This window comes from Trichechus manatus, unplaced genomic scaffold, assembly GCF_000243295.1.
Source record: "Trichechus manatus latirostris isolate Lorelei unplaced genomic scaffold, TriManLat1.0 scaffold00043, whole genome shotgun sequence".
Taxonomy (NCBI): Eukaryota; Metazoa; Chordata; class Mammalia; order Sirenia; family Trichechidae; genus Trichechus; species Trichechus manatus.
The window spans coordinates 3479372-3502957 of record NW_004443979.1 but is presented as its reverse complement, the minus strand read 5'-3'; the positions used below and the strand labels follow the sequence as shown (position 1 = coordinate 3502957).

The following is a 23586-nucleotide window of genomic DNA, read 5'->3' as shown; positions in this document are numbered from 1 at the left end:
GGCTGCCTTTCATGGTTGCCAGCAGGATGAGGCCAGACCCACTGCCCAAAAGCTGAGGGGCCGGGGCTACTATGCCCAAGGGGCAGAAGAACGGGACCTGCTAGGGGCGAGGGGGTAAAGTTGCCACTCAGATGGACTAGGAGAAATGGCCAATCAAATGTGAGGGAGGAAAGTTGCCTTTCCTGTGGGCCTGGAAGGCCGAGCTAAAGCCCAGAGCCGAGGGGCCTCCACCCAGAATCCAGAGATTTTGGCCAACACCCAGAGTCTGGAGGGCAGGGCCATTGCCTATATGGTCTCAGAGAACAGAGGATTATTTTCAAGGCTTGAGAGCTAATATAATGTGTTCTGCTGTCTTGCTTGGTGCCTGTTATCCCTTCTTTCGTTTCAATTTCTATTTGTAATGGAAATGTCTACCTTGTGCCTGTTCCACCATTGTACTTTGGAAGCAGTAACTTATATTCTAGATTCCACAGATGAGGAGGAATTTTACCCCAGGATAGACTTTGGACTTAGAGTTGATTTAAGACTTTTGGGATGATATGATGGAGTGAATGTGTTTTACATGTGACAAGGACATGAATTTCTGGGGACCAAAGGGTAGAATGTTATGGATTGAATTGTGTCCTCCCAAAAATGTGTGTCAACTTGACTAGGCCATGATTTCCAGTATTGTGTGATTGTCCACCATTTTGTCATCTGATGTGATTTTCCTTTGTGTTGTAAATGCTACCCCTATGATGTTAATGAGGTAGGGACAGAGGCAGTTGTGTAAATGAGACAGGACTTAATCTACAAGATTAGATTGTATCTTAAGTCAGGCTCTTTTGAGATATAAAAGAGAAGTGAGCAGAGAGACAGAGGGACCTCATGCCACCAAAAAGAAGAGCTGGGAGTGAGTGCCTCCTTTGGACCCATGGTCCCTGCACTGAGAAGCTCCAGACCAGGGGAAGATTTATGACAAGGACCTTCCCCCAGTACCGACTGAGAGAGAAAGCCTTCCCTTAGAGCTGGCACCCTGAATTTGGACTTCTAGCCTCCTAGGCTGTGAGAGAATAAATTTCTCTTTGTTAAAAGCATCCAAACAAAACAAAACAAAAACCCATTGCCATTGAGTCGATTCTGACTCCTAGTGACCTTATAGGACAGAGTAGAACTGCCTCATAGGGTTTCCAATGAGCAGCTGGTGGATTTGAACTGCTGCGCTTTTGTTTAGTAGCCATAGCTCTTAACCACTGCACCATCAGGGCTCCTAAAGGCATCCATTGTGGTATTTCCATCATAGCAGTACTAGATAACTAAGACAACTGCTTAACCATTTGTGCCTGGAACTCCACGAAACTCTTTATAGTATGGTCAAAAAAAGGTAATATGACATTTACATATAATTTATAGTTGAAATTATAATTTTCTTAAGTTGCATAAGAAATAAAAGTAATTGTTTCTTGAAGGAAATTTCTGTATTATAGTTCAGCTTATATTTTTTTTTCTAGTTCATTTTTATTCTACATGAATTAACTATAGAATATCTAATTTAGGATCATATTCTTATTACATACTTTTCATTAAAAAGAAATATTAAGACTGACTCTTATGAAATTGCATTAGCTTTTGTAGTTTCTCAGAAAAATGAGTGGTGGTGGCTATGACTTTGTTGATATTAAGCAAGAAATTAAGAGGTATAAGCCTTACATTTATTTTACTGTCTTTAAAGGCCTGATTACTAGTCATTGTATCCTATAACCTAGAAGTTTATTTAATATTACAGTTTTAAAAAGGAGATACATACTTTGCATGCAGCATTATTGTCCATTGGGAATGATTAGGTACAGTATTAATCCTAAAATTGTTATTTAACATTCAAAGCTCAAAGTATCACTGTTGTTATTTAAGTATAATATATTTATTGTTAGACATATGCTGCTTTGTGTGTCTTTCTTTGTTAGTACCTATTATTAAACCATATAAATTATAGAGAATTATTAAATCACTTTTGTTCAGTTTTAGAAAGTCTGCTGGTAAGCACTGTGGTGTATTACGAAGAAATGAAGACCTTATAATTTTTACTTTATTTTAGAAAGACATTTCTGATGGCTGTTGTTTTGTTTTCACGTGGCTACTCATGCTAATTGCCATTGTAGGTTGATTTAACTTGCTCTAATACTTTTTTACTTTTTATTTGCCAAGAAATTCAGTTGGTTGTGTGGAAATGTAATAAGCCTTTGTGTGAAGGAGTATGTCATTGCATCAGAACTTGGCACCCACATGAATCTTAAGAAAACAGGCTGTTTGTTCCCTGGAGAAACTATTCTACTGACTTTGTTTTTATATGGTGTAACCATGCTAGATTAAGTGATTTAGTTTAGTTTGGCCTAGGGCAAAACGTTTCAGGATATTTTAGAAAATCCTGTATCTGATTAGCCCTCTGAAAGTACCAATGCTGTGTAGCTTTAAGTTTTGTTTTTTTGCGACAGTAGGTTGTACAGTGCCATACCCCTTTTTTAACGTCATTTGCAACTGGCATTGAAGACTGTTGCAGTATTCCAAAGGGTATATTGTTTTGCCCTCTGAATTTTAAAATGTGGAAGCTATATGTTTTAAATACTGATTATTTATTCCCTCTTAATTTGGTATCCTTCCATCACCTTCAATGATGAGAAATAATTAAAGTCTTTTCTGATTACTAAAGCATGTAACACAGGAGGACTATCTGTAACAGTTATACAATAGTCATAATATAGAACAATTGATGTTCATTGTTAACTTTTTTAAACTTTAAATAGTCTTTAATTGAACAAAGCAATGTGATTGTTTTAAGAAATAATTGCTTAATTCTCAGGAAACTCTTCCAGACATTTTGAACTGTTCTATTCCAAAAAGCTGGAGGTGTTTCAGGGTTATTGCTCTTACTATATTCCTGCCATATGTTGATTTAATTTGAACGTTTTACTCTACTTAAACCAGACAAGCAAGCAAGCAAACAACCAAGCAGGCCCATTAAATTATAATTAAGAGGTTAATTAGGCAATGATTTTTCACAGTTTCAAGGAAGTCATAAAGATCACTTCCTTCGTATTCACCTTGGATCTCGCAGGTGTCGTGTGACTTCCTTCACAGTTTCCTATTAAATTCCAAGGTTATTAATAAACATTTATTAAAATAAAAGTAATACATGCATATGGTAAAAAATCAAATTATACGGGAAGATACAAAATGAAATATAAATGTTTTCTTTCCCTTATTCTCTCAACCCCTCATCCTTACACTTAGGCTCTTTCCTCAGAGTAACCACTGGTAATTGTTTCCTATGTGTTTTTCTGGAAAAAATACTGTGCATATGCAAGCATGCATGTATATGTAAGTAAGTATAATTTTATCATTTTTGTTTAATTTATCCATGTTATGTACATTATTGTTTTAGCTAAAGATACGTTTTGCATAGGAAATTTGTTTGCTTATTCACCGTTTTATCTTGACTACAAAAACAGTTGTCTCACATAAGTATGTAGGTGCTTAATAAATGTTTGTTGAAATAATCTTCCACCCATAATATATACAGATCTCTTTGCATTTGTGATAGAAACCGTATAGATTCTGTGTATGGTTGTACCACAATTTATTTTTGCAGTTCTCTATTGATGGACATTTACATTATTTCTAGTTTTCTGTTAGTCATCCATCCATCTGACTATCCATTTGTCTGTCCTTTGTAAAACATATACTGAATACATGTATGCCAGACATTCTTCAAGGGATATAGAGATGAAGGAGAAAATAAAGAGCCCTGCTTGCATGCAGCATTTATATATAAGCATATGTGTGTGTGTCTGTGTGCGTGTGTATGTATGTATATGGAGTCCTTGGGTAGTGTAACTGGTTAACATACTTGGCCGCTAACTGAAAGGTTGGAGATTCCAGTCCACCCAGAGTCACCTTGGAAGAAAGACCTGATAATCTACTTCTGAAAAATCAGCCATTGAAAATTCTATGGAGCACAGTTCTACTCTGATGCACGTGGAGTTACCATGAGTCAGAATGGACTCAATGGCAACTGGTTTAGTTTTGTATATATATATCTGAGATAGGTCAAAAACAATGAAATAACACCTAAACAAATCAATTTCATGAAAGCAACAGCATAAGGTAAGGTGATGCGAGATGAGTTTCTACTTTAGATGGAATGGCGAGGCAAAATTTCTTCAAAACCTTTTTTAACTTTTGAGCAAAGCGTGAATGATGAGAAGAATTATTTAAAGTTCTAGAGAAGAGAATTCTAGGTAAAGGAAATAGCAGGTATAAAAGGTCTGAGGCAAAAATAAGCTTGGTGTGTTCAAGGAACGGAAAGAAGCCCAGTATGACTGGAGGATAAGTGAGTATTTGAAGTTATAAATACTGCTTCGTTGAATATCTGTGCACATAAAAATATGTTTTGCATATTTTTGAAAATAATTTTGATAGTATAACTGAGGAGTCAAATAGTTTATGCTTTCTTTAATTTTGATAGCTGTGATTCAGGGTCACTTTTATCACTTTTTCTTTTCTCCCTAACATTCACACAGGCCTCTTGCTCCCTGGTTCTGAGGAACTTGGACTGTCTGGAGCTTAGTAGGGAGTGCCTGTGGTCTGAAGCACAGTGGGTCAAAGGGATTCTTTTTGGGAGAGGTTGTTCCAGGGGCTGTGAATGTTTGAGAGACTTTTATATAATAAGATGAAAATCTAGCAGTAAGACGTATGTTTATATTGTATGTGTCGTGTTGTATGATATACTATTTGACTCTCAGGAATACAGTGCTCTTCTTTGGCCATTTAATGAAGCCATTTCAATGCAGAAATCACTAACATTTCTCAATCTAAGAAATACAAATTTTGGAGTTGTATCAATGCAGTATTATAAATGATTCCTAGTTTCACACTATTGAATGCAGTTTATACAAATTTGAGATTAAACTAAGGAATAATTATGGGGAAAAAAATGCCATCAACCGTCAGCCAGAAACCTTTGCCAGAATGTGTGGAGAAAGGTGGGAAAGTCTTCTCTTACTCAAAACCTTTTTTAAAATCCTGGATACTGTTACAACGAGTAATGAATTCTGATTTTTTTTAATGTTTCCCTATCAAAAAGGCATTATTTATTTTTAAAGAATAAATGTCAGAATTACTTATAATTAGGCAGATTAGAAATTTTAGACTGGTCAAAGAACAAATTTTGTTTAATAAAGTGTTTGAATGCTAAGTAAACAGGGAGAGTCAGGTAACATTTGATAATATAGGGATGTTGAAGTTTTTTCAGTCTACATTTTTTGACGTTCAGGAATGGAGGAAATTTTGACAGAGAAGGGGGTACACAATTATTATTTATTTTTCTTTCTTCTATTTAATGGCACTAACTTCCTTTGTAAATTACATATAACTTGGAGGGATGATTTTAGAAATTGATGATGAAAAATAATTTAATATGAAATGTTATTTTTCTGAAACGATATGTTGTGTTCATTATATTAGAGTTTTTCTTTCTTTTTTTTCTTAACATGGTTAATTTTTCCCAACACAATTGCAAACAAATAAGCTTTAGTTGGAAATTGATTTTAGTTTGCTTCTATAGCCTGATATATATTGTAATAATAAAGCAATTAAATTTGTGGCCTTTTTATTAAGAAACCTAATTTATCTGATTAATTGTGTACCGTGAAATCATTCCACTAGTTTTAATGTGAATATATAATTTTAGGTTGAAAACAAGTTCTTGATGTCAGCTCTTTAAAGTGATTATAAGGGCATGAATTTGTATTTTATTAATCTCAATTCTTTGTCCTAAAAAGGATAGAAGTGTAAAATATGTTGCATGTTTACAGAAATCTTGTATTCCTATTACAATATGTAGATATATAAGTTAATTGTTTAAATCTTTAGAACATCTAATTTTTGTTTAAGAATATGCAAATGTTCCATTAAATCTGTTTTTAAAGATTTTTCCAGTTTAATGTCTGAATCCAAATTCATAAAGAGTTGGAAAAATGAGATGTCTGAGCTATAGGATTCACAGGGATTTCGTATGAAGCCTATTTAATCAGGATAACACTGTTATTAATATTCATAATGTCAGCTGGAACACAAATGACAGACTATGGGGCCTAAAAATTTTACTTGGTGAATTTATTAAAAGTAGCTTAAAAAATTAATGGAATTTAAGTAAAGTTGGTGAATATGAAAATCTTGCGTTAGCAGAAGAAAAAGTCTATTAGAAGTTTTTTTAAGACCATTTTGCATTGATGTCTTTTGACAGATTTCATTGGTACTTAAGAAGGATGCATGAATGGTCATTTAAGAGGATTTAAGCACATTGGCACATTAATTTTTACATGAATAATAAGTACTTCCCAAAAGCAATTAACTTACAGTGTACAAGATATGAATTGAAAAATAAGACTGTGACATCAAAGGGCAAAGCAAATGTGCTGTACATTTTAAACTTAGTGGCAGGACTTTTTAATACTTTGATTTATTTTATTTTTATAGTTTGCACAGGATATGGCATTAGAATACGGTTATTTTAATGCATTTAAAAGCAAATTACAAAGGCATTAATTTAATTTTCTTCCCTCCCAAAAAATTGTTAGTGTTAAATATTATCCTCGGAAGTACTGTTTGCGTGCATAGGAAAAGTAAACATTTGTTGTGTGGTTGGCAGTATTTTATTAGTGAATATGTTCAATTCTGCAGAAAGACAAAGGGATGATACTGATTGGATTTAGTGCTAGAAATACATTTATTTTTAACACAGACTTGTTGATTTTACTTATAGCCTAACTTAAAAGTATAATAAATAAACATCTAAAAGTTTAGTGTGAAAAGTTTAGTTAAGAACCACCTGAGTAGTGTATAAGTAAATTCATACTGACTTTTAGTTTAAAGAAAGTAAAAATATGGGACTGGCTTAAGTAAAAACAGGGTGCATTTTATTTTGTATAGTGCCCATTACTCTCCGCATTTAAAAATATGTTTATAAAAATGGTTATACCACAGTGTTCAAAGTTTTTGTTTTTATTATTGAAGCTCATTAAAAACAATTTTAGACCATTATGCAAAACCATGACAATACTGAGTATTCTGTTTGTTTTTTCAGAGATTATTTCTCTGTGAGAATTTTATTACTTACAAAAGCCTAGTTTAGTAATCTGTAACAATCCACTTAGACTTTAGTAATGAGAGAGCATAGACATTGGCCTGGCAGCCCAGATGGATACTAGGAATTTCACTTATAGTCGTTTGTCTGCCAGTGTTATATGTGAATGATACATTAGAAGGTAAAGGAATTGTCTGGTACATTTGGGGATTTATATCCAGAAGCATTAGTTATCCTGGTTCCAGAAATTATCATAACATAAGCCATACATTTAAATATTTGGTATACGGAATGAAATCTGATATATTGGTTATTATTTTTCTTTCTAGTGAGTTTTTAGAAGTACGTGTTTTGTTTTTTGGTTTTTTTTGACTCTGAGGTATTCACTTATATGTCCAGGAGAGGGCAGCATTTTACTGTGTCAGGCTTCTAAAAGAATTTGCCCTGCTTAGACAGTCAATGTTTCTTGTAATTACTCCCAGTATATTTGTTGCTTGCTTATGAATTAACTTGCATTTATGGAACTAAATCATTCCAATCATTTAATTACACCTGAGGAGCTGAACTATAATTGCTTGCTTCCAACTAGGATCTGATATGGCTTGAGCAGTATTAATTTCGTGTTTACTTTTCTGAGTGCTAAAAGCATTAAAATGATTGTGCAATGGGATTACATTTTACTAATTGCTGGCATTCATTAGCTGGGTAAATGATGAGAAAGAATGACTGTATATTGCAGAGGGATAAAATTACGGTTTTAAATAGTATATTACTAGGCACATTAGGCCTGTAAGACATGTTTTAAAATACTCCAGAGGTTATTAAAGACTATATTTTCTACATGTCTTGCTATATGAATCTCTTATTAAAAGACTGCAATTATTATTAACCTTTTTGGGCAATATGTAGGTAAATGGCTTCATTGACTGGAACATATTTCTTTGATATTAATAACTTCCTATATTTTCAGCTAATCCAAAGGTAAATGAGGAACTTAGAAAAAGATTGCCAACTCCAAATCAACATATTTAGAGAGAACTGGAAAAGGAGAAGCTTACTACAGCTTTATTTGAGGACTTTTTAAAGAATGCAAGGTTCTAGCTGTGAGGTGAATCTAATTTTATTCTAAAACAGCATGCAAAAGTATGCATTTTTTTTTTTATTATGTGTAATAGGAAAACAAATGCAAGAGAGAAATACCAACAATTCCACAAATCAATGATGGTTTTTATTTTTTTAATTAGGATAACATTATTAAATTACTTTTACAAGTGTAAAATGTTTTGTATGAAATTATACATAGTAAATTCAAATCAGTCCAATAAATTTGAAATTTTCGGTATAAAATTAATAGCAAATATAATGAAAATTTTATTTTTCTTAAGTGCTTGAAGTTATACTTGGAGAAGACTTAAATTAGATCAATTAAATGTTTCTTTAACCCAAAGAATAAGGATGTCTAGAAGTTGAACCTTAACTATACTTTTTAAAATGTAAGTGGGAAGAAAAGATCTTTCTGAGAAAAAGATTTAATTTCTCCTATTGAAACATGCAATTAATTGTCCCATTATAAATGTTTTAGAAAACCATTTGTCTTGTAAATTCTCTGTTAAATAAAGGTTAAGGTTTAGGTGTATTCTGATATATTGTTTTAAGTTTATTTATCTAGAGTTGGCTTTATTTTAGCTTCAGATCTTGGAGCAAAAACCAGAGACATTGCCAGAACAAATAAGAACAGAAGTACAAATGGAGGACTGGGCAAAAGGTAAGGACTTTTAACGTATTAATACCAAACCTGAGGTGTTATGCTAGTTCAAGGCATTGAAAGAAATGTGTTTGTTCTAACCAGTATATTAGACAGAGGCAGACAAGCATACATGCAGACATGTACACACAGTGAAAGAGACACACACAAAGAGGCCTGCATCTGAAAAAGACACACAAGCAGAGAGAAAGAGACATTGATTGAGAAAGAGGAAAAAAGATGCCCAGGGAGAAAGAAAGAAATGCACAAATATACACAAAGAGACAGAGAGGAGACTGAGTGACAGCGAGAGGGACACACACACAGAGGTATACTCGGAGAGAAACACAGAGAGAGAGGCATAGAGAAAAAGACAGGAAAGGAGATACTAAAGGAGGACAACACACAGACACGGACACACATGCGGAGGCACACACACAGAGTAAAACACACATGTATCAGAGACACAGAGACAGAGAGGGACACCAGAGTAAGAGAGACAATGAGAAAGAGAGACATGGAATGAGTAAGAGACACAGAGACAGGTGAGACACACTGAGAGAGATAGAAGCACAGGAATACACACAAGCACACAGAGAGACATACAGAGAGACGGAGAGATAAGAGACACCACAATGAAAGAGACACAGAAGATATACAAAGATGCACAGAAAGAGAGAGAACCAGAATGAGAAAGGCAGAAAGAGAAGGTCATCAGAGAAAGGGATGTACAGAGAGATGCAGATAGACACATAGATTGAAGAGGGAAAGATACAGAGAATGAGAGAGACACAGACATGCATGGAGACAGAGAGAGAAAGGAGACATAGATGAAGACACACACAGAACAGAGACACATACTGATACAGAGAGACACACAAAGAGGTATATGTACAGAGACTCATACAGAGACACATGCACACCGAGAGATGCACACAGAGATACTTGTAAAATGAGAGAAACACAGCCAGAGACATACATACAGAGACAGAGTCAGAGAGACAGAAAGTATGCAGAGATGTACAGATGGAGGCAGAGAGAGACACTCAGAGAGAGGGACATGCAGACAGAGACCAAGACATGAAAAGAGCCACAGAGAGAAAAAGAATACACAAATATGCACAGGCAGAGTGACATAACCTGAGAGGCAGAAAAAAATCAGAAGACAGAAACAGTTTGAAAGAAAGACCGAGACAGACTGAGAGACATTCTGAAAAAGAGATAAAGACATAGCTAGCTAGCTAGATAGATAGAGTGACCTCGAGTATGCAAGAGAGAAAAAAAAAGACATAAAGGGAGAGTGGAGAACCAGTAGAGGGAGAGAGATGAAGACAAAACCAAAATAAATAAATAAATAAAAAAACCAAACCTGTTGCCGTGGAGTTGATTCATAGCAACCCTATAGGACAGAGTAGAACTGACCCATAGAGTTTCCAAGGAGCTGCTGGTAGATTCGAACTGCTGACCTTTTGGTTAGCAGCCATAGCTCTTAACCACTGTGCCACCAGGGCCCCAAGATAAAGAGAGAGATTTAAAAAAAATGTTGGGTTTTGTTTTGAAGATTGTTATAGTAAAATGTTGTAAGTCTAGAACCTTGGGAAATTAATTATTCTGAATATAATACCACATATAGTTGTGGGCTCAAATCTTATTTATTTCTTTTAAATCTTATAATTTAAAAAACAGGATTTTTACTAAAACATATTCCAGGCATCCCTTCCTTTTTTGGTTCTTCCTCTCAATGAGACCCCTTGTTCAGCATGTATCAACCACGTTCTTGCCTTTTCTAAAAGAAGAACATTTTGAGAGACTGTTCGTATAATCATTGCACTAAATAAGCTAATAACTGCACATTCTTTTGAGGTACAGAGAGATGGTATGCTTTCTGAGTACCTTTTTCTGATTTCTGCATTTGGTTTTGGTTTTTAAATTTTCTTTCAGTTTGTACGTACCGTTAGCAACCTTTCTCTTTTTATATGTGACCCTGAACTACCTCCTATGACTTTAGAATCTTGGTAACTGACTGAATTTTGCATAAACCAATAAGTAAATAATATCTGAGTAAGGTGAAGTTTTTAAATTCAAAGTTAATAGTTTTCATGTATAGACTTTGAGACAGTTGTGGTTTATTCTCTTTGTATTCAAGTTTGTGATAAGGATGTATGGTGTGAAGCTGGGAGCTGGTTTGTGGTATCAATTTTTATTCATTTATTCAAGTTAACTAGCAAACATTCTTCTTCCTTGAAGAGCTCAAAGCATTTTTATTCAGTTTATGTACTGAAATAAAGAGGAACCAAGTAATGATGCCCCTGTTGCTTATGCTCCCTGTTCACAGATCACATTGCTGTGAAAGTCATGTTGTCCAAATTAGAAACAAAAGGATCTTTAAGGAGCCAAAGAACTATTTTAATAAGTGCTAGAGGCTGTGGGGGAAGTACTTCTCATAAATATAGAATAACCAGGAAAGACGTCAAGGATGGGAGACCCTGAAGCTATAGAACACTTGTGGAAAGGAAGGTTTTAGGATTGAAGCTAGAGATGTGTAGATAGTTTGCAAGAGGCACAGACCACAACAGAGGTGACGGAAGATACCATTAAGAAAATTTGCATTTTTACAGGCATTTTTTAATATGGGAAGTAGGAATAAGACATTCCTTTATTCAAGGGCCTGTGAAATAAACTTTATTAAGGACTAAAACGGGTAAATGTAATATCTTTTGAGTTTTGTGATAGCTGATAGTGTTGAAACAGTAAACTCTCACATGGTCATCCCCTTGATATTACGTTCATGGGATTTATCTTAAAGCATAAATTGCTTTAAAGCTCTATCTTACACTAATGTTCATAGACTGCTCTGGTAAACATTTTATTTAATATTATTTTACTAATTTTTTTAAAAGAAATTGGGCTAATTAAAAACTTGTATTACAGAGATAATGCCTTTGAGTTGTCGTACAAGTTTTCCTAGCTTTTTTGTAGAAACATTGCTGAATTATTTTAAGCTAAAGAGCTGGTGTGGTATATACTATAACAGATATAAACATTTACATTTTTCTTTGTTTTTGTCGTTATAGATGATTTGGACAATGTAAAGTTGAGGTTGATAGGTAGGATGAGTGAAGAAAACATCTACAAAGTTTCTACAGGTTTCTTTAAGTATTTAAATAACCTGAATGAATGTAATTTTTAAGTCAGTGGAAGCAATATGTGAGTGAATAAATGTGTGTTGCCAAATGAGAATCAGTAACAACTTTTGGCCTTTTAAGAAGTAAATTATACTTTGCCTTTTTGTGAAAACTTCCTATTTTTCATGTTTTCTTTTTTTTAATCTGCTTTTTAGGGGAAAAAGTAGAACGTCATAATCAAAAGAGTTTATACAATCAACCCTTGGGAAAAATGCGTTGTGAAGTGATTTTTTAGCCTTTTTTTAACATTTGCTTATTATTTCCTTAACTATGTAAGAAATAAGTCACAGATGCCAGAAATCTCTTATGAGTTATTATTTTACGTAGTATATCAGTTCCTAGTATGTCTTACATTAAATTTTGGTAGTTTTTATTAGTAGAAACATGGTCTGATTGTTTTCTAGTACACAACAATCCAGTGGAAATAGTTCACATATTATTTATGGATAAACATGTCTGCGATAAGTGTACATACTTACAATAATATAGGTAAAATGAGGTTCAGGTACCTGATAAATTTAGAAAATTGTGAAACTTATTTAAATTTAGAACCTTTAGGGGTCAGTGTTCCCTAAGAAAGGTTAAAAAAGGTTATTGTTCCTACCTTTCAGAATTAAATATCAAGTCTGCTGTATTTTAAATATTCTTTGCCAGTTAAAATGTAAGAAATGCCAAGAATCACATAGCTTGAAGAAGCTTTACACAAACCTTTTAATTTTATGAGTTCCTTCACTTTTTTTTTTTTTTGTTTGTTTACTATTTCAGGAAATCGTTATATTTATTAATATGTATTTTACACACAGAGTAGTTATTTTCACTTATGTATCATCTAAATTTAGATATATATCATGTATTTTTAAGCTAATTTTCCTTTAAGCTTAAAAAGTGAGCATGATTCTAAATCAAAGTTATTGTACTCATCTGAAACTTGAGAGGAAAACCACTTCTAGAATCACTTGTGTTAATAGAATCTTTACATGTTATAGTTTTTTGGAGACTAGCAAGTAATTTAAAAATCTTATCTTGCTGAATGTAAGTAAAAAATAACTTTACTATTCATTTTAGAATTGGACTGGCAATTATGTTTGTAGCCATAATTCTTATGGTTTTTCTATAAAACAAAATAAACGGGACTAAAACCTAGCAAAAGTTAACTTAAAAGTAGGTTATTAATTTCTTATTGAGTCAGAATGCTGTTTATTTTTTCTTGTTATTTTTGAAACTGTCTGCCACCGTCAGCCTCTTTGCTTATTGCTGCTGGTATTGGTTCACTGATCTTTCTTTTCACAAAGTACAAATTGTTTTTATGGTTACCTTTTGTCCATCTGTTATTCTGTAATTGAATTGTATCTAAAACTACTGCAGGATTTGTAAGTATTGTATATGAATAGACACCTAGAGAAACACTATAGGAAAAAAAATCAATGATGCTTTTAAATGCCTTTGATCATGACAACTAAAATGATTGCAGAATTTTGTATCATTTTCATAAACATTTATTTAAAGGGGAAGGAAACGGCAAGTTGCTTAGAATGGAGATCCATTTTGGCTTAAGGTAGCCTTCAGAAGAACATTATTCCCGAGGCATTATGATCCTTGAAATTCAAGGTTTGAAAATATCAAAATAACTAATCATTCTGTGTTAAATTAAAGGATTTTTAAAGTTGTATTTAATAATTGGTTTTCTATAAGTAATGATACATTTTTCCTAAATAGATCATTTGTTTTTTAGCTGATTGTCTATATTTAAAGCAGGAAGTAAATTGCAGCGAAAAACAAGTGAATGCATTTAATAGTTGAAATAAAATGTTATGGTAGAAAGACCACAAGTTTTGGAGCTAGATAGACCTGGGCTGTAATTCCTTAATGTTGCACTTACTACCTATGTGGCCTTGGATGCAAGCCCCTTAACTTTTATAAGTCTGAGCTTTCTTAAGTATGAAGTAAGGAGATAATTTCTTTAAGACGGTTGTGAAGATTAGGGATGGTGTAAAGGCCCTAGTACAATGCCTGAAACAAGAAATAGATTTATTTAATATGTATTTTATATATCAGAGTAGTGTAATTCTTTTTGCTGATGTGCTAATGGTGGTTTTTGCATTTTAAAAAAGAAAAAAAAAGTCAATTTACAGAGCCTAAATAAATGGTGGAGCCCTGGTGGCACAGTGATTAAGAGCTTAGCTGCTAACTAAAATGTCAGCAGTTCGAATCCACTAGCCGCTCCTTGGAAACCCTGTTGGGCAGTTCTGCTCTGTCCTTTAGTGTGGCTATGAGTAAGAATCAACTCAATGATAAGGGTTTGTGTTTTTTTTTTTTCAAATAAATGATGGTGGTTGCTATCATTGTTAGTTCATTAAGTTCTGGAAGGTAGGTTTATAAAAAAAAGTTTTAAAACTATTAAGAAACAAAAAGAACAGTATTTGGAGTAGTTATTGTTAGTTTCATAAGCAGTCTGTTCTTTTAAAAATAATTGTTCAGAATATCATTGGAAATTTGGTTTTTCAAAGTAGTATAACTTGTATTTAGTATATTTGGTAGAATATAGTATAAAATCAATAATACTTGAGGGTAAAATCTAATTTTGTATGTATTGAAATTCCAGTATCAATAAAAATCTTTAGACTAATGGCATCACAAAATATGTGGCTTTTTTTTTTTTTTTTTTTGGTCAGGTGTGAATTTAAGAGTGAATTTTTTAATTTTCATATGTCATAGAGGGGTTAACAAAGAACATGTCTGAGGTATGATTAAATTTACTGTTTATCTCTATAGGACCTGGCTTAATGGAATGCTAGTAGCTTCTCACATGACTATCTAGAATACTTGAGATAGTGGTTTAGGACTATTGGCAGCTGGCCAGTAAGGATTGGTTTATTTCCAGAGGAAAGGCTGAGGCAACTCAGAAGAATCACAGATGTTATACTGTTTTATAAAGAAATAAATTTCTATTATTTTAAATAAATTTGTTAAAAGATGAGATTCTCAGTTTCTTTATTTTTTAAGCTTGATATGAATAATTCCATTACTATTCTTGCCTCAGGAGAAAAACAGAATGAAAAAACAAAAAATATTTACAAGGGCAACTTAGTTTCCTAAGTGATTATAAAATTTATTGAGAGCTGTATTTTAAGATTCATCATTTCTGATGAATAATTCATCAGAATAATTCACATTAGTAAATTTATGCCATAAATTCTTAATAAGGGGAAAGTTTATGAGATAATAAGAACCTTTGTTTTATTTTTTTAAATAAATTTACAGAGTGTTTTGAATCAGCTCGGGCTACACTCTTCATGTGGAATTTTTACTACCTCTTTGGCCCTTCGTTAAAAGATAATTAGAAAAATGAACATGTAAAAATGGTAAATTTCTTTTTTTTTTATAGAACCCCTTTCTCCATTCATATACCATTGCTATAGATCCTTTCTTTGTAGAACTTGTGATTTCTGTTTATAGAGAAATACCAGCTCTACTTTTAATATGCAAGCTCTTTGAAATTTATTTGTGGCCATGAAAATATGAAATTATTTTTTTGAACAGAAAAAACTTGAAATTTTCAAAAATGTTTTATTTTGGTTTAAATATTCCATCCTTAAAATTCTGAGCTCTCTAGTAAAAATCTTCATTCATTTCTGGTTATGGCCTTTTCATGCCAGAACACTTCCTAGAAAGCATATCTACAACACAGATCTTAATATTATTGAATCTTTAATTTAGAATTCAGTTTATCACATTTAAGATGACTGTTGTGATCTCCAATTTGTTCCTTTTAGTATGGTTAATATAAAGGTCTGAGTGTGCATTGGCATTTTGTTGATTTTGGAGATCTGGATCAAAATGCATTGGTGTATACAGTGAATTTGAGGCCATTAACAGAGTTGGTCCAGGTTGACTATGTGTAGAGTAGGACAGATGTGACCTCCTGTGTTTAAAGGTATTATACTTTTTTTCCTTAAATGGCAAGATTTATATATTTTGCATATACTTAGTTCTTTCTGGCTTTAAATCTGTAGTAATTGAATAAAAAAATTTTGGAGGGTCAGCAAATATTTAAATTTTTAAATTTTTTGAATCAAAACAATTTATCATGTATGACATTATTTTGAGGAGAGAAGTTTCAAATATGCTTTTGTTCTGCTTTACTTTTTTTTACTTTTGGGTTAGGGAATATGAAAAAACAAACTTAAACTAAATCAAGCTTCAGTATCTAAAGTTGGTTGTATAGATTATTTCATAGTATAAAAGATTGAATTGAAAAATACCTAATCTGTAGCTTTTGGATAATATTGATGATCCTTTGCCATATGGTAAAATATTACTGGTAAGATGTAAGGTAAAAAATAATTATTTAAAAAAACAATATTTTGACTTTTTTTATTTTTTGATTGATTCTGGTTTTCACATACAACTTTTTGACACTTTAAACTCAGTATGCCAGCGGGTAAGGAGTTAGAACTGATTACTTCATATTGATAAAATTATACTTGTTGCATAGAAACTAAATATGTAAGTTTTTGCTAATTGTTCATTATTTTAAAAATAACAAATTCTTTTTAATAAGTTTATTCTTTAGATAAGTTTATGTTAAAAAATGTAGCTGTAGCTAAGGTAATTTGATTTCAGTATTTTTTGTGTAGAAATATGATCAGAGTTAAGCATAAGATTCATTATTTCTCTCTTTAATGTCTTCCTACCCCTCTCCCCCACTTTTCAAAAATTTCAGATTAATAGATTAGGATAGGTTAAGATTTATTTAGCATTAGTTTTCTTGAACCAACAAGATGTGTTGGAGACAGTATGTAATCTTTAAGGGTTCAGGCTTGTGTACATTTTCTAAGGTTTGGAATGTGGAGTATATTCTGTATCCTTTTTACAGATTAATATAAGTGTAAAGAATTTGTAATTTTGAAAGAATTCTTATTTAAAGCAGAACAGAAGGTTTTTACATTTTTTAAAAAATAACCAAATGTTGCAAACTTTGGAGTCATTAGAAGCCTCTTACTCAATTACTTTTAAGGGTTCAAAGTTAAAAAGTAATAATTACAATTCAGCAAATCTGATAGTTTCCTTTCAGAAACTTTCATCTCCTATATTTTATAATCAGCCAGTATAGATCTAAGACCAAGGTGACATTAGTCCAGGTTTAGGATAAGTAAAGACAAAACACAATTTTTTTTTTAAAAAAAGCAGTCCTTGATCTCCTGAGAATGCAGTAGAGACTAACATCAGAGACCTCTGCATTTTTAATAGGCCATTTGCTCTCTGTGATGTTCTATATTGGCCCCGTATTACCTTTTTCTTTTTAAAAATTTCTGCCCCTTTCCCAAGTTATTTGAAATGAACATTTGAAAAGCAAACAAATATACTCTTGTCAGGCTTTTTTGCCTCATGTATTTAATATTTTTTTTTAAATTTTAGTTCAAAATACTGACTGTAGCAAGGGGCTGGGATGCTATAGTGTCACTGACTAACGAGGCACTAGTATAATGGTCACAGTTGATTAATGAAATGGAAGCCCCTACCTTTTTCTTTTATGCTTTTTTTCTCCCTTTGGAGAAACAAATGGTGAATTTGAATAAAATACCTTATTTGCATAGAAAGTTATGTAATGATGACATATAGAGTATAATGATTTCCTAAACCTTGTATTTAAAGTAACCTGAATTACAATGAGAGATAAACAGAATATTTACCCATCCCTTATGAGCTGCTGCTGATATGTAAATTTATTCTTCTACTTTGCACAAATATACTTTTGAGCTACTGCTTAAACACTTTGAGGTCCTTAGTCAAACAGTTTTAATGATGCTTCCAATATTATGAAAGTGTGACATTTGATGAATGTCTCATATAGTTTTGATATCTGGGCACATGTCAACAAAAAAAATTGAACATTGGTTTGTCATGCAACACCTAGATAATTTATAATTTTACTGTTTATATCCATCTTGACATTTTTTATCTGCCAAAGGCAGGTTTCATTTGGAATCTTAATCTGAGATTTATTTGGTGGATCTGGAAATCATAGCTAGGGTTCCCACAGGAAATGGTCCATCTACCAACAGATTAAATGGCAGTCCTGCAGTTGTTAGGGGAGCTCTGCATTTAACACACATGCATACTTATTCAGTCAGCACTGTGGAGAAAAATTAAAGTAGTAACCCAGGTTTAGGAACAATGTAGCTAAAAAGTCCCATATTTGCTGAATGACAAAGGGTTATATAGCAGCATTTCATTTTATTATTCGTGCTTGAATTTCTTGTTTGCTTTGTTGAGTCTGCTGACGAATACTAATAAATGCCTGCAACAATCCAGAGGAGAGATGCCTGGCAACAAAGCTATGCAGTGGACCTCCCTGATCTTCTCCAGTTCACAACCTGACCTTTTGAAAAATTGGCTGGGCTAAGCTGTAGAATTTGGGTGTAATGGTTATTGTTAACTCCAGCTTTAGGATTTATTAATTTGTGTGATCAAGACTTACCTATACGTCAAAGTTTCAAAAGACCAAACACAATCATCCATCCACTAGAACTAACATTGTGTTTCAGTAATTCCCACTTAGTATCTGACTGGTGATTTATCTATTTTGATGTTCTCACAACCTAAAGATGTTCTTAAATAAAATGAGAGGGACATATAAAGAAAATCTGTTTTTTTCCTTTATAGTTTTTGTTGCCAAAATTGTCTTCCATAAATGATTTGTGAAGCTGTTGAATTCACAGTCAGTATGTGTTCATACTTAACAAATAAAAATATAATTATTAAACCTATTTTGCTTGCAATTGTAGAAATTCGAAACTAACCCAGTTCATTCATGTTTTTAATTGCCTTATATAAATTATTATACTAAAATTTCAGAAAAATTAAAAAATGTATAGTAAGTAGCCAAATAGCTCCTATCACTGGGGGAAAAAGAAGAGTAAAAATACTGTTATGAGAGTTAATCAAGTTTTAGAGTAGCTTTCAATCATTTCAGCCTAAATAATATTTATAATGTTTTAAATAGAGTAATACAAGTTTTACAAAGCCTTAATTTATGTGATATGTTTAAAGTTAATTAGGTAGCCTAAGTTTTAGGAGATTACACTGTTATACTGTGTCCATGGCCTTCAGAAGGATGTTGGGATTTAAAAGCTTAAACATTGTGATAAAACCTCACAAATGTTTATATGCTTTAAATAGTTCTTACGTAGAAATGTGGATGTTTTGCCAGTAAGATGAATACTGATGTGGTCCTGACTATTTCAGAGTTGATGAAACAACCAGAAAACTTCAAAAATTTGGTGTAATAGCACCACTTTAAATAGCTTTTTAAAAAATAATAAAACAAGTAACAAAATTCCCTAAATAGCCAATGGATAATTTGAAACGTCACATATGAGGTCACTGAATTGTCGTAATCAAAGTTAAAATAACATCACTTCTTTTTGGCATGTGTGTTTATCTGCAACTCCATATATAGTATAAAGGTTGTAGTTTATTTTGGATGTCTAACCTAGGGTCCAGATAAATAAATCATGTGATATTGACAGGTTTCATGATTTTCTACTTAGTGACAGATTTATTGGCTTTATGAAACTTTATTTCAAATCTTATAGCTACATCTAGCCTCTACCCCCCATATATATTTTACTTTGTCTTTATTTATATATATATATTTAACACCTTATTAGAGCTACATAAGAAACTACATCTGTGCTTTCCAGTATGGTAGCCTTGGCTTCATGAGACTATTGAACCCTTGAAATGTGGCTAGTCCAGATTAAAATTCTGTAAGTGTAGTACAAAAAAGAATGTAAAATTTATAAATTTATTAATTTTTATATTAATTACATGTTGAAATGATAATAGTTTTGATTTATGTGGTTAAGTAAACATTAAAATCAATTTCACTTGTTTCTTATTACTTTTTCAGTGTGATTACTAGAAAATTTTAAATTACATAAGTGGTTTGGCTGATCTGTATGCTGATCTATATGATCAAAGATATCACTGGGACCACCCCCATTCGGCCATCCACTTTTTGTTTATATTTTTGGCAAGGGTTACTTATATTGTCTGTCTTCCCAATTATATTGTTACATCCCTGAGAACAGATACACTTTATTTACCTTTACATATGAAACTTGCTTTTGAACATAGAGTAGCTAAAGTGAACGGAAGAAATGATGAGGTAAAAGACCTGAACAGAAGATTTCAAAGGGCAGCTCGAGAAGACAGAGTAAAGTATTATAATGGAATGTGCAAAGACCTGAAGTTGGAAAACCAAAAGGAAAGAACCCACTCAGCATTTCTCAAGCTGAAAAAAACTGAAGAAAATATTCAAGCCTCAAGTTGCAATATTGAAGGAGTCTGTGGACGAAATATTGAATGACCCAGGAAGCATCAAAAGAAGATGGAAGGAATACACAGAACCACTGTACAAAAAAGAATTGGTCAACATTCAACCATGTTAGGAGGTAGCATATGATCAAGAACCGATGGTACTAAAGGAAAACATCAAGCTACACTGAAGGCATTGAAAAACAAGGCTCCAGAAATAGATGGAATACTAATTGAGATGTTTCAACAAGTGGATGCGGTGCTAGAAGTGCTCACTCATCTATGCTAAGAAATTTAGAGAACAGCTACCTGGCCAACTGCAAGAGATCCGTATTTGTGCCCATTCCAAAGAAAGGTGATCCAACAGAATGTGTAAATTATTGAACAATATCATTAATATCACACACAAGCAAAATTTTGCTGAAGATCATTCAAAAATGATTGCCAGCAGTACATTGACAGGGAACTGCCAGAAATTCAAGCTGGATTCAGAAGAGGATGAGGAACAAGGGATATCCTTGCTGATGTGAAATGAATCTTGGTTGAAAGCAGAGAATACCAGAAAGATGTTTACCTGTGTTCTGTTGACTATGCAGAGGCATTCGACTTGTGAATCATAACAAATTATGGATAACATTGTGAAGAATGGGAATTCTAGAACACTTAATTGTGCTCATGAGGAACCTGTACACAGATCAAGAGGCAGTCATTGAAACAGAACAAGGAGATACTGCATGGTTTAAAGTCAGGAAAAGTGTGTGTCGGGGTTGTATCCTTTCATCATACTTATTCAATCTGTATGCTGAGCAAATAACAAATAACCCGAGAAGCTGGACTATATAAAGAAGAACAACGCGGCATTAGGATTGGAGGAAGACTTAGTAACAACCTATGATATGCAGTTGACACAGCCTTGTTTGCTGAAAGTGAAGAGGACTTGAAGCACTTACCGATTGTCTTAGTCAACTAGTTCTGCTATAACAGAAATACCACAAGTGGATGGCTTTTAACAAAGAGAAATTTATTTTCTCACAGTCTAGTAGGCTATAAGTCCACATTCAGAACATCAGCTCCAGGAGAAGGCTTTCTGTCTCTGTCAGCTCTGGAGGAAAGTCCTTGTGATGCATCAGTCTTCCCTTGGTCTGGGAGCTTCTCTGTGCGGGAACCTCAGGTCCAAAGGACGCACTCTGCTCCCAGCACTGCTTTCTTGGTGGTATGAGGTTCCTCTGTCTCTCTGCTTGCTTCTCTCTTTTATACCTCAAAAGAGATTGGCTTAACACACTATCTAATCTTGTAGACCTCATAAGTATAACTGCCACTAATCCATCTTATTACATCATAGGGATAGGGTTTACAACACTTAAGGAAATCACATCGGATTACAAAATGGTACACAGTCATGCAATACTGGGAATCATGACCTAGCCAAGTTGACAGATATTTGGGGGAGACACAGTTCAATCCATGACATCGATGAAGATCAAAGACAACGATTGTGAGCATGGTGCAGGACTGGGCAATGTTTTGTTCTGTAGTACGTAGGGTGGCTATGAGTCAGAACCAACTCAACGGCATCAAACAACAACAGAAGAATAAACTCTGTGGCCTACTTGCTATGATCCTGATTGTATCTAATATCATGTGCCAAATAGCATTCAAGTTATGTTACAAAAATATGCTATTTAAGTTTTTTATTCTCTGTCATATGATTCAGTTTACAGAAATATTAAATTTCCCATTTTCTTTCTGTGAGATTGAATTTTTTTCAGGATTTTTCCTTAATGTCTGGGTTTCTAAACTTTGAAGTTCCATTCAGTCCTTTTGTAATTTATTAGTTTTATAATCTGACACAAACTTATTAAGCATTTTGTACTAAAGCATTTTTTTTTTGTTTCTCATTAAATTATATAGCATTTTTACTTATTTTCCATTTCCACATGTTCTGATATTTTAGTAAGAAAATATTCGATGCATTTTTTTCTGAAGGATTTTTCCACAAAGCTGATAACATTTCCTGGAAGAAAATAACAAATGTATAAATAACATCTTGGTTGGTTAGGATAGCTATACTGAATTTAGCTGCACAACTATATGCTAGCTAAATACCATCAAATAAGTTTGTCTAGGAAATTGAGAAATTTTTTAGTATGAGAGCCAGGAGAATACCTACAACAATAGATGTCTTTCTTGATTTTATTCTTAATATTTAAGAGAAATTAATTAAAAATATAAATTTGAATTGAAAGTTTGAATATGATGTCACCATTTGATCTTGAGGAAAGGAAGGAGAAATTAAAATAGAGAAACTAGCTTTTTAGCGAAGCAGATTTACCTGATAATAGCCAACATTGAGTACTAGGAGATTTATATAATTTAAATGGTTTATCTTCTCAACAACCTTTTGAAGTCGATATTATTATTATGCACTTTACAGATAGGGAAATTGAAAAGAGAGGCTAAGTAGTTGGTAAAGGTCATACAGCTAAGTGATGGAGCCACAATTCATATCCTGTCTAGTTAGTCTTCAAAACCCATCCATGCCCTGTGGTTCTGCTTGGCAGGTCTAAATTTTTCTGTTGTACACACTCATATTAGGTGGGACAGTTATGATGTGGCAAAAGTTTCTGATGTGTGTTTCTTTCCTATTTGAGGGGAAAAAGCACACATGATATGAAATCTATGTGGAAAACTAACCCTCTCCCCCACAAATAAGGAAATAAATAATCAAATATTTAGTAAAGGAAATAAATAGTGGCTATACACACAGGTAGGTAGGTAGATAGGTAGGTAGATGGATGACTGGCTTAGTCATCTAGTGCTGCTATAACAAATACCACAGGTGGATGGCTTTAACAAAGAGAAATTTACTCTCTGTCTAGTAGGCTACAAGTCCAAATTCAGGGTGTCAGCTCCAGGGGAAGGCTTTCTCTGTCGGCTCTGGAGGAAGGTCCGTGTCATCAGTCTTCCCTTGGTCTAGAAGCTTCTCTGCGCAGGAACGTCAGGTCCAAAGGACATGCTCTGCTCCTGACACTGCTTTCTTGGTTGTATGATGGTCCCAACTCTGCTTGCTTCCCTTTCCTTTTTATCTCTCTGAAGATAAAAGGCGGTGCAGGCCACATCCCAGGGAAACTCCCTTTACATTGGATCAGGAATGTGACCTTAGTAAGGGTGTTACAATCCCACCCTAATCCTCTTTAACATAAAATTACAATCAC

General features: G+C 33.3%; 1 protein-coding gene across 1 annotated transcript in view; it reads left to right on the top strand.

Moving 5' to 3' along the window:
• The first annotated feature begins 8077 nt into the window (after positions 1-8077).
• The window catches only part of MIPOL1 (mirror-image polydactyly 1), a 354221-nt gene continuing 338712 nt past the window's right edge, over positions 8078-23586 (top strand). Inside the window, exons 1-2 of the mRNA XM_004376497.1 lie at positions 8078-8228; positions 8807-8885. Of these exons, the coding sequence (XP_004376554.1) occupies positions 8208-8228; positions 8807-8885 (100 nt within the window). The 5' untranslated portion in view covers positions 8078-8207. The remainder of the gene's footprint in view (positions 8229-8806; positions 8886-23586) is intronic.